General features: G+C 48.6%; 1 protein-coding gene across 2 annotated transcripts in view; it reads right to left on the bottom strand.

Moving 5' to 3' along the window:
• The window catches only part of ADAMTS14 (ADAM metallopeptidase with thrombospondin type 1 motif 14), a 278,768-nt gene that overhangs the window by 31,312 nt on the left and 235,183 nt on the right, over nucleotides 1-12,273 (bottom strand). For both annotated transcript variants that reach the window (XM_040362329.1, XM_040362330.1), the window contains one exon: nucleotides 814-946. In XM_040362329.1, the coding sequence (XP_040218263.1) occupies nucleotides 814-946 (133 nt within the window). The remainder of the gene's footprint in view (nucleotides 1-813; nucleotides 947-12,273) is intronic.

Genomic DNA, 12,273 nt, shown 5'->3' with positions numbered 1-12,273 from the left:
CCATGTTCTTGACGTTCGGAATTTCCGACAACATTTGTGTGACTGTGTGTATGCAACACAAGTTTGAGCCAACATTCCGTCGGAAAAAAAATCCACAGTTTTCTTGACGTAAATTCCAATCGTGTGTACGTGGCATTAGTGAGGAAACTATATATTATTGCATGTTTACATTTGTTATGTTGTATTAAGACAGAAATGGCTCCTAGTCTTTATTTTTTACCATCTATCTATAATAAACTGACCTCAAACTATTTTACCTTAGCTGAGGAAAGCAACAAAATAAAAAGGAGCCCCACATTAAAGCGGAGTCATGCTCCCCCCTGCAAAAAATTCAAAGTCTTTTAAGACTTTTAATATGAGGACACTTACCTGTCCTGAAATCCAGTGATGTCAGCACCCCAGCCAATGTTTCTATCAGCTCTCGGGTGCTGCCACCGCAATTCGTGGTAAAGGAAACCAATAGTGAAGCCTTTCGGCTTCACAGCCGGTTTCCTACTTCACTTTCGCAAAGCGCGCTGCGCTTTCCGAATGGCCCGCGGGGGGACGGAGGAAGGGGGGGGAACTTCTGAGTGATCTCACAGTGGCGAGATCTCCTAGAAGTGGGGACAGGTACCTGCTCCCTTCTCCCCCTGAAAGGTGCCAAATGTGGCATCGGAGGGGGGGGAGGCAGCAGATAAGTGGAGCTTCCACTTTTGGGTGGAACTCCACTTTACGTTGTGTAAGATGTTACATACAAACGTGGAAAAATACTTTTTGCCAACTGAAAATAGAAAAACTTCAGAGATACATTTAATGTTACTAACTTGGTCATACCCTGGCTGAGAGCATTCATGCAAGTTACATCTTTTCCGTATTGGTTTTGGCTTTTTGTTGTTATCACACAGGTTACGTTGAACCATCCTGTTGTCACTTTTTCTCCGACACCCATACTTAGTGTACTGAATGCCTGCAAAGCAAAACATTATTTGTACTGAATAAAACAAATTACAAAGCTATATTTTCATTACTTACTACATCACTTACCTTTATGACTAATAGAAACAAATAGGCTTTGTGAAAAAAAAAAAAATGCTATTTTTCAATTTGAACAAGCAATGCTTAATTTATGTCATTATTAGATAGCATTTTAAATATTTAAGAGGTGAAACTTTTTTTTTCTATAACATTTGTTACCAGAACAGAAATCAAGAGGGAATCTCAGGCCACGTACACACGGCCGAGGAACTCGACGTGCCAAACACATCGAGTTCCTCGGCCAGTTCAGCCCTGAAGCCGCCGAGGAGCTCGGCGGGCCGAGAGCTCCCATAGAACAACGAGAAAATAGAGAACATGTTCTCTATTTTCTCGACGAGTTCCTCGGCGGCTCCATCGGGCCGAAAGTGTACACACGACAGAGTTTCTCGGCAGAATCCGGCTCTGACCGAGTTTCTCGCCGAATTCTGCCGAGAAACTCTGTCGTGTGTACGAGGCCTTGCAATTGAAACACTGGGTTTCAGTGACAACTTTCTAAAAGGAAGATTGCCCCCTTATTTGGGGATTTCCTCTCACTTTTAGGACAGGAAAATCTTTCTAACAGCACAGATACAGCAAAAAACGAATTAAAAAATTAAACGGATACAGCAAAAGCCAGAATCTAAAACTAAAAAGAATTTTGGCTATACATACATTTTAAGTCTTAAAGCGGAGTTCCGCCGAAAAAAAATATTAAAAGTCAGCAGCTACAAATACTGCAGCTGCTGACTTTTAATATAACGACACTTACCTGTTCAGGGCTCCCGCGATGTCCTCACACAAAGCCAATCTGTCCCTCGGCTCCCAGGTGAAGGCGCCGGCATCTTCAGTAAGGGAATCAGGAAATTAAGCCTTGCGGCTTCACAGCATGGTTCCCTACAGCGCATGTGCGAGTCGCGCTGCACATCCTCACTGGTCCCTGCTGTCTTCTGGAACCTGTGTGTCTCCCAGAAGGCAGCAGGGGGAGGAGGGGCTGGACATGGCATAGATCACTGCATAATCTGCAGCGATCTGTTGCCGGAAGTGGGAGAAAATACCTGTATTAGACAGCTGCTCCCCCCTGAAAGGTGCCAAATGTGACACCGGAAGGGGGAGGAACCGGAAAAGCGGAAGTTCCATTTTTGGGTGGAACTCTGCTATAACAAGGTAATAAGGCTTGAACACAAGAGCGACACCATACCAATGTGGCTGTGTTGGAGTTACATAGCCATGTGATAGAACACCAAGTGGATTTCACAAACAGAGGATATTTGCATAAGGCCAAATTTGAATCTAACATTGTCATCTCAACAGAAGCATATAGCTCTAGTTATATAGTACTATTACAATTTAGAACACAGTTAACCAAGGATAGCTGTGTCAGTATGGCAGACATGGTGTCTCCATATATCCAAGGCCTTGCAGGCATAACACCATACAGTTGTGTACAACATGGCACCTTCTGTATGATGTTGATGCATTGTGCAGGCCCGTCGGAACAGGAGAGGCAATGCAAGCAATTGCCTGGGGCCCCCGAGCTGGAAGGGGGCCCCCAACTAGGGTGCCCACGTACATTGTCCAGAATAAAAAGAACACGCGCGCTGACTTCTGTAGTAAGTCTATGGCTGCAGGGAGATTGAGTGGATCTGTCAGGTTGATGTCGGGATGGGCAGGGCCAATATCCGGAGCTCAACCCCTTTTTTAGACAACCCAGAGCATAGTGAGCGGGAAGTACAGGAAGTGAAGGTGCCCAGCAGCTGACCAGTGTCTCTCTCCCTCTGCCTTTATGCTACAATAGCAGCCGATCCCCAGCCTCCTGGTATTCTCTCCCTGCACTCAGCTCAGTGCTTTGCTGGCAGCTCTCCTTCCTGCATGATTATCTTCTATTTACCTCGTAAGTTTGTTACTCCTCCCCCTTCTAGATACTGGTCCTGCTCACATTCTCCCTTCTTTGTCCCACTGATAGTGCCCAGAATATGTCTCCATGCAGTCACCCCTGTGCTCTCCTTCTGTCTCACATCACATTGGATCTCATTCCTCCAACTCACTGTCCCAACAAGCCTGTGTATTGTTTTCTACTATCCTCCTGACTCAGCCTATCTTATCCAGCATGGCTTCTCACTCTCTTCTAGTGTCATTCTTCCTCAGTTCTGATACAAATCTCCCATCCCCCTATCTAATGTAACTTCTACTCCCCTCTACACTATCATCACCCCTTACACCCCCCCCATCCCCCTCTATACATCCATGTATCACACAGCCCAGACACCACTATGTAACCCTTCACTGACTGATCTGGTTAATGTGTCCCATCACCCATAGCTTAAATCTGTCATTATAGGAATCTGAGCAATAGTCCAATTGTATTCATAACTCCAGATCAGTCCTATTCCCTCACCTATAATAACCTCCTCGCTGGGCTCACACGTGTGCGATCACAGACATTGCATGTGATTTGCACCGCATTGCTGTGCACATCATATGCAATGTCTGTGCGATGCAAATTCAGCCATTCAAACTGTATGCCTGAAATCGTATTTACACTAGGGTGACCACGTGTCCCGGTTTGCCCGGGATCGTCCCGTAATTTAAAAATTTGTCCCGTGTCCCGGAAGCCTTCAATCCGGGACAATAGAGTGTCCCGGAATCAAAGTATCAAACACATTTGACTGCCTCCCGGCTGACACACTCACTGCCGCAGTCAGTGCCGCTGTAATTACTTAAGTCTAAGTCACTGGTTGCTAAGGACGCCCCGCTTGGCGTGTAGCAACCAGTGACGTCACCGTGCCCAGCTCTCTCTCTCTCTGAGGCTCTGACTCCACCCCCACCTCCTCCTCCTCTCCTCCTTCAGCCGCGGTTAACAGAGAGAGCAGCTCAGCAGCACTACCGCGGCGCAGACCGAGCCCTCCGAGCTCTGACCTCTTCCACCACGCTCCGCCTCCACTCACTGCTCCAGCCCACTGCCCAGCCCAGCGCAGGCCACCACCGCCCGTCCCGCGACCTCCCGCTGCCGCAGGGCAAGTGGGCAACTCAGTGCACTGTTTTTAGGCCTGGTTCCTCCTCCTCCCGCCCGAGCGGCCCGACTGTCTGAGCAAGAGAAGACCGCCCGGCGCTGGCTGAAGACTGCCCCACCACCAACAGATGCAGACTTCATCCATATCACCTTAAAAGGTGAGCAAATAGGGGCAATTGACACTGGCTGGCAGCATCTGATGGGGCACAGTAGTGACAATAAATCGGCACACTGGCAGCATTTGATGGGGCACTGTAGTGACAATTAATCAGTACACTGGCAGCATCTGATCTGATGGGCACAGTAGCGGCAATTGATAGGCACACTGGCAGAATCTGATGGGGGCACAGTAGCGACAATTCATGGGCACACTGGCAGCATTTGATGGGGCACAGTAGTGACAATTAATCCGCACACTGGCAGCATCTGATCTGATGGGCACAGTAGCGGCAATTGATAGGCACACTAGCAGAATCTGATGGGGCACAGTAGCGACAATTCATGGGCACACTGGCAGCATCTGCTGGGGCACAGTAGTAACATTTCATGGGCACACTGGCAGCATCTGATGGGGCACAGTAGTAACATTTCATGGGCACACTGGCAGCATCTGATGGGCACAGTAGCAACAATTCATGGGCACACTGGCAGCATCTGATGGGGGCACAGTAGCGACAATTCATGGGCACACTGGCAGCATCTGATGGGGCACAGTAGCAACAATTTCTAGACACACTGGCAGCATTTGATGGGGCACAGTAGTGGCATTTGATGGGGAACAGTGGCTGCATTTGATGGGGAACAGTGGCGGCATTTGATGGGAACAGTGGCGGCATTTGATGGGAACAGTGGCGGCATTTGATGGGAACAGTGGCGGCATTTGATGGGAACAGTGGCGGCATTAGATGGGAACAGTGGCGGCATTAGATGGGGCACAGTGGCTGCATTTGATGGCACAAGTGACTGCATTTGATGGCACAAGTGACTGCATTTGATGGCACAAGTGATTGCATTTGATGGCACAAGTGATTGCATATGATTGGGCACAGTGGTGGCATTAGATAGGGCACAGTGGTGGCATCTGATGGGGCACAAGTGATTGCATCTGATGGGGCACAAGTGATTGCATTTGATGGGACCAGTGGCGGCATTAGATGGGGCACAGTGGTGGCATTTGACGGGCACAAGTGACTGCATTTGATGGGGCACAAGTGGCTGCATTTGATGGGGTACAAGTGGCTACATTTGATGGGGCACAAGTGGCTGCATTTGATGGGGCACAGTGGCAGCATTTGATGGGGCCTAGGGCCCTCTTTTGATCTTGCACACGGGCCCGCTGATTTCATGATACGGCCCTGCCCCCAAAATACGCAAAAAAATATGTAAAAAAACATACATTTTTTAGGGGGGGGGGGTGTCCCTGAATGGCAGTTTGGAAATGTGGTCACCCTAATTTACACCAGAATGGCGCAGGACTCTTTTTTTGGTCCTCACTGAAATCAGATCTCATGGGTGTGACACTTCTGGGTGTAAACACCCATGCGATCCGATTCCTGCACCATTTTACAGTTTACACAGCAATCTGAGAACCAATCGGGGGGTGTCATTGGCTTTCTATTGACACTCGCAGCGGTTCGCAGATGTCCGTGTGAACTGTCTGGTGCGATTCGGGAACCTGCACAGGATTCGCAGGCTTTCTCACATCACACCAGTGTATACCCAGCCTTAATCATTTCACTAGAAGGTTAGTGTAGGGATCAGGTAGGTTAGTGTAGGGATCAGGTAGGTCAGTGTAGTGGTCAGTGTAGGGATCAGGTTGGTCAGTGTAGGGATCAGGTAGGTCAGTGTAGTGGTCAGTGTAGGGATCAGGTTGGTCAGTGTAGGGGTCAGGTAGGTCATGCTGGCATCTTTATGCTTCCCACATTGCTTTTATTTATATTTTACCATTTTGTGATCACTTTTATTGGCTATATTTACACTGATTAGTAAGATATTTTTATAAATAAAATTCATTGGTTGATCTACACCATATGGAGCCCTCTTTTATATGTCATGCTATGCTGGGGCACTAGTGATTCATCTTGCCCCACCATCACCCCTTCCATCCACCCGGCTGTTGGTTTTCTGCTTGCTGTGGTTCTGCGCTGTGCGTGCGGGGGGGGGGGCTCCATATCCATTTTGCTTGGGGCCCCCTAATTCCTTCAAACAGCCCTGGCATTGTGTGACCGGTTTTAAAAACCAAGACATAAAACAAGCATAATGGCCAAAAAATTAATGGAATTCTTGTGTATATCCATTAAAGCATTGCAGCATAATAATATGGTGTGTCCAACGAAGGCGTAGATCCTTTTTCTGTAATGGCTGGGGAGCAGGAGGAGCTGGAATCCAGCCCCCAGCTTGAGGTTAATGAACAAGAAATGATCTCTGACTCTTATGCCGCGTACACACGGTCGTTTTATGTGATGAAAAAAAATGACGTTTTTAAAAACGTCACTTTAATTGACCGTGTGTGGGGGAAAACGTCGTTTTATGTCTTCTAAAAAACGACCAAAAAAAATTGAAGCATGCTTCAATTTTATGTGTCGTTTTTCAAAACGTCAACTTTTACTTCACAGAAATTGACCGTGTGTAGCAAAAACGTCGTTTAAAACGACGTTTTTTCATCTGCGCATGCCCAGAAGCTACTTATGAAGTGAGCTTCAATGCAAAAACGTGGTGAACGTAACCTCGCTTTGCTAGAACATTGTGAGAAAAACGATGGTGTGTAGGCAACTTCGTCTTTGAAAATTGAAGTTTCAAAAACGTCGTTTTTTACCTCACAGAAAATGTCGTTTTTTTTCATCACATAAAGTGATGGTGTGTACGTGGCATTAGGCCTCGTACAGACGAGAGGATATCCGCTGGAAACGGTCCGCCGGACCGTTTCCAGCGGATAAATCCTCTGGCGGATTTGGATCTGATGGCTGTACACACCATCAGATCGAAATCCCCACGGAATACATCCGCGGTGATGTGGCCGCGCCGACGCGGCGACGTGCGCGACCCTGGAAGGTAAATACTTCCACGCATGCGTCGAATCATTACGACGCATGCGAGGGATGGGAGCGGATGGACTGATCCGGTGAGTCTGTACAGACGACCGGATCAGTCCGCTGGACTGGATTCCAGCGGATAGATTTCTTAGCATGCTAAGAAATTTTTATCCGCTGGGAATCCATCGGCTGGATTTTAATCCGCTGGGAAATGTCCGCTTGGACGTACACACGACCGGATCTATCTGCTGGAACTGATTCGCAGATAAATCCCAGCGGATAGATCCAGTCGTGTGTACGGGGCCTAATAGTGAGAATGGACAGAATGTGGTGCTTGACTTATGCCGCATACACACCATCACTTTATGTGATGAAAAAAAACGACACTTTCTGTGAAGTAAAAAATGACGTTTTTGAAACTTCAATTTTCAAAGACGAAGTTGCATACACACCATCGTTTTTCTCACAATGTTCTTGCAAAGTGAGGTTACGTTCCACCACGTTTTACCATTGAAGCTTGCTTCATAAGTAGCTTCTGGGCATGCGTGGATGAAAAAACATCTTAAAAAACGAAGTTTTTTGCTACACACGGTCAATTTCTGTGAAGTAAAAAGTGCACTTTTGAAAAACGACACATAAAATTCAAGCATGCTTCAATTTTTTTTGGTCGTTTTTTAGAAGACATAAAACGACGTTTTCCCCCACACACAGTCAATTAAAGTGACGTTTTTAAAAACGTCATTTTTTTTCATCACATAAAGTGATGGTGTGTACGCGGCATTAGAAGTCAGGAACGATGGGCCAGATCCTCAAAAGAGATACAACGGAGTAACTGCTGTTACTCCGTCGTATCCCTGGTTCTAACTTTGGAACTGATCCACAGAATCAGTTTTCCAAAGTTAGGCAGAAGATCCGACATGTGTAAGGGACTTACACTGCCGGATCTTAGGATGCAGTACCGCATCCGCCGCTGGGGGCATTTCGAGTCGAAATGCTGCTTCTGGTATGCAAATTAGCACTTAGGGCGATCCACAAAGCTTTTCAGCTTCGTTTTTTCGCCGTAAGTTTTAGTTTGCAAGTGTAAAATTAGGGCTGCTTTTACAAAGTGTAAAGTTAGTAACACCATGTAAAAGCACATTCAAGCGACGGCATTTAGTATGCATTCCTGAGAGGGAGAACTCCACGGCAATTTGTAAAATCAAAACCGGCATGGGTTCCCCCCCCAGGAGCATACCAGGCCCTTAGGTCTGGTATGGGTTGTAAGGAGACCCCCCTACGCCGAAAAATCGACGTAGGGGGTCCCCCTACAATCCATACCAGACCCGTATCCAAAGCACGCTACCCGGCCGGCCAGGAATGGGAGTGGGGACGAGCGAGCGCCCCCCTCCTGAGCCGTACCAGGCCGCATGCCCTCAACATGGGGGGGTTGGGTGCTCTGGGGCAGGGGGGCACACTGCGGGCCCCCCCACCCCAGAGCACCCTGTCCCCATGTTGATGAGGACAGGACCTCTTCCCGACAACCCTGGCCGTTGGTTGTCGGGGTCTGCGGGCGGGGGGCTTATCGGAATCTGGGAGTCCCCTCAAATAAGGGGGCCCCCAGATACCGGCCCCCCACCCTAAGTGAATGGATATGGGGTACATCGTACCCCTACCCATTCACCTGGAGGCAAAGTGATAGTTATTAAACACACAACACAAGGGTTTTTAAAATCATTTATTAGTCTGCTCCGGAGGCCCCCCTGTCTTCTTTAGCTCTAATACCAGGGGGGGCTTCTTCTTCCGCTCTCCGGGGGTCTTCTCCGTTCTCCAGGGGTCTTCTCCGCTCTCCGGGGGGGTCTTCTCCGCTCTCCGGGGGGGTCTTCTTCTTCCGCTCTCCGGGGGGGGTCTTCTCCGCTCTCCGGGGGTCTTCTTCTATCTTCGCCGCTCTCCGCTGTTGACTCGGCGCACCCCGGTTCTTCTCCAGCTGTCCGGTGCCTTCTTCTTCAGCGCTGGCTGCCTGCTATCTTCGTGTGTTAGCTCAATTACTAGCAGGCAGCCAGCGCGGTCTTCTGTGACGTCATCTTCTTCTCTTCTTCTCCCTTCTTCCGATGTTGACACAACGCCTCTTCTCACTGCAATGATGGAAGCGCGCCTTGCATCCCATTTATATAGGCCTCACCGTCCCATCATGCTCCGGTAGGTACCCACGTGGTGGGTGCCTACCCACGTGGGTACCTACCGGAGCATGATGGGACGGTGAGGCCTATATAAATGGGATGCAAGGCGCGCTTCCATCATTGCAGTGAGAAGAGGCGTCGTGTCAACATCGGAAGAAGGGAGAAGAAGAGAAGAGAAGATGACGTCACAGTAGACCGCGCTGGCTGCCTGCTAGTAATTGAGCTAACACACAAAGATAGCAGGCAGCCAGCGCTGAAGAAGAAGGCACCGGACAGCTGGAGAAGAACCAGGGTGCGCCGAGTCAACAGCGGAGAGCGGCGAAGATAGAAGAAGACCCCCGGAGAGCGGAGAAGACCCCCCCGGAGAGCGGAAGAAGAAGACCCCCCCGGAGAGCGGAGAAGACCCCCCCCGGAGAGCGGAGAAGACCCCCGGAGAGCGGAGAAGACCCCCGGAGAGCGGAAGAAGAAGCCCCCCCTGGTATTAGATCTAAAGAAGACAGGGGGGCCTCCGGAGCAGACTAATAAATGATTTTAAAAACCCTTGTGTTGTGTGTTTAATAACTATCACTTTGCCTCCAGGTGAATGGGTAGGGATATCCATTCACTTAGGGTGGGGGGCTGGTATCTGGGGGCCCCCTTATTTGTCGGGAAGAGGTCCTGTCCTCATCAACATGGGGACAGGGTGCTCTGGGGTGGGGGGGCCCGCAGTGCGCCCCCCTGCCCCAGAGCACCCAACCCCCCCATGTTGAGGGCATGCGGCCTGGTACGGCTCAGGAGGGGGGGGGCGCTCGCTCGTCCCCACTCCTTTCCTGACCGGCCGGGTAGCGTGCTTTGGATACGGGTCTGGTATGGATTGTAGGGGGACCCCCTACGTCGATTTTTCGGCGTAGGGGGGGGTCTCCTTACAACCCATACCAGACCTAAGGGCCTGGTATGCTCCTGGGGGGGAACCCATGCCGGTTTTTTATTTGAAAATTGGCATGGAGTTCTCCCTCTCAGGAATGCATGCCGAGCGACGCTGTCAAATTTTTTTCATTTTTTTTTTTCCCGACGCAACTTTTTTTACCCGGCGCGATCCACAAAACTCGGCGTAACGTAACTTCGCACATGCGCAGTACGGCCAGCGTGGGAGCGCGCCTCATTTAAATGGGACTCGCCCCATTTGAATAGGAACGCCTTGCGCCGGCCGGATTTAAGTTACACATCCTGAAATTTCTAGGTAAGTGCTTTGTGGATCGGGCACTTAGGTAGAAATTTTAAGGCAGTGTAACTTAAATGGGATTTTTTAAGTTGCGCCAGGTTTTTGTGGATCTGGCCCGATGATTTTTGTACAGAACTAAGAGACTCCACACTTAATAGAGCCAGAGAAACTGGTAATACTGGACTATGTCCTTGCATAATACCCCAGCTAAGACTATTGCCAAAGAGCTTGTCCAAGTATTTAGTCATGTGGGTATTCCAAAAGAGATATCACCATTTATGTCCAGAGTCACTGAAGAATTGTGTAAATTGTTAAAAATCTCCAATCTCTGCACCTCTGTCTACCACCCCCAAACTGATGGTCTTTTGGAGAGATTTAACAAGACGCTCAAAAGCATGTTAAAAAAACTGGTGGACAAAGATGGGAGAAATTGGAATTTTTTGCTGCCGTACCTCATGTTTGCTATACAAGAGGTACCTCATGCCTCTACAGGTTATTCTCCACTTAAAATACTGTAAGGCAGACATCCCAGGGGATTGCTAGATGTCGCACAAGAAACGTGGGAGGTAGAGGCCACATATTATTATTATTATTATACAGGATTTATATAGCGCCAACAGTTTGTGCAGCGCTTTACAACATCCAGGAATACAGTACAGTTACAATACAATTCAATACAGGAGGGATCAGAGGGCCCTGCTCGTTAGAGCTTACAATCTAGAAGGGAGGGTCAAGTGGAACAAAGGGTAGTTAATGTGGGGGTGATCAGATGGACAAAATTAAAATACACTTGTTAGATGTGGGTAGGATAGGCTTCTCTGAAGAGGAGGGTTTTCAGGGATCCTCTAAAAGCTAATAGAGAAGGAGATAGACGGACAGATTGAGGTAAGGAGTTCCATAGGCTTGGAGAGGCTCTGGAAAAGTCCTGTAGACGAGCATGAGAGGAGGTGATGAGAGAGCTAGAGAGCAGGAGGTCTTGAGAAGAACGACGAGAACGATTAGGTTGGTATTTAGAGACTAGGTCAGTGATGTAGCTGGGGGCAGAGTTGTGGATGGCTTTATAGGTAGTGGTTAGTATTTTGAATTTAATTTGTTGGGCGAGCGAAGCCAGTGGAGGGATTGACAGAGAGGAGCAGCAGAGACCGAGCGATTGGTTAGGTGGATGAGTCTGGCAGCAGCATTCATGATGGACTGAAGGGGGGATAGAGTATGCAGCGGTAAGCCGATGAGAAGGGAGTTGCAGTAGTCGAGGCGAGAGATGACTAGGGAGTGAATTAAGAGCTTTGTTGTGTCATTGGTTAGAAAGGGGGTTATTTTGGAGATGTTGCAGAGGTTCAGGCGGCAAGATTTGGACAGTAATTGGACATGGGGCTTGAAGGAGAGTTCAAAGTCCAGGACTACTCCTAGGACCTTGGCATGTGGGGATGGGCTTATGGTTGTGCCATAAATTTTGACAGAGAGATCAGGGGAAGAGGCACGTGGGGGAGGAAAAATTATAAGTTCGGTTTTGGATAGATTGAGTTTGAGGAAGTGGTGTGACATCCAAACTGATATATCCGATAGTAAATTAGTGATACGCGAGGAGAATGAAGGGGTAAGTTGAGGGGCAGAGAAATAGATTTGAGTGTCGTCAGCATAGAGATGGTATTGGAAGCCGTGGGAGGCTATAAGCTGACCCAGGGAGGAGTAGTATATTGAAAATAGGAGGGGTCCAAGAACAGAACCTTGGGGGACCTCAACAGAGAAAGGGGAGAGGAGGAAGTAGAATTGTAAGTAACGCTAAAGGTGCAGTTGGATAAGTAGGTAGAGAACCATCGAAGAGTACGGTCACGGAGACCAATGGTGTGGAGTTTTTTGAGGAGCAGTAGGTGGTCAACCATA

Source organism: Rana temporaria, chromosome 8 (genome assembly GCF_905171775.1).
Source record: "Rana temporaria chromosome 8, aRanTem1.1, whole genome shotgun sequence".
NCBI classification, from domain to species: Eukaryota; Metazoa; Chordata; class Amphibia; order Anura; family Ranidae; genus Rana; species Rana temporaria.
Note: the sequence above shows the minus strand (reverse complement) of the source record. Positions and strands in the feature narration are given on the sequence as shown.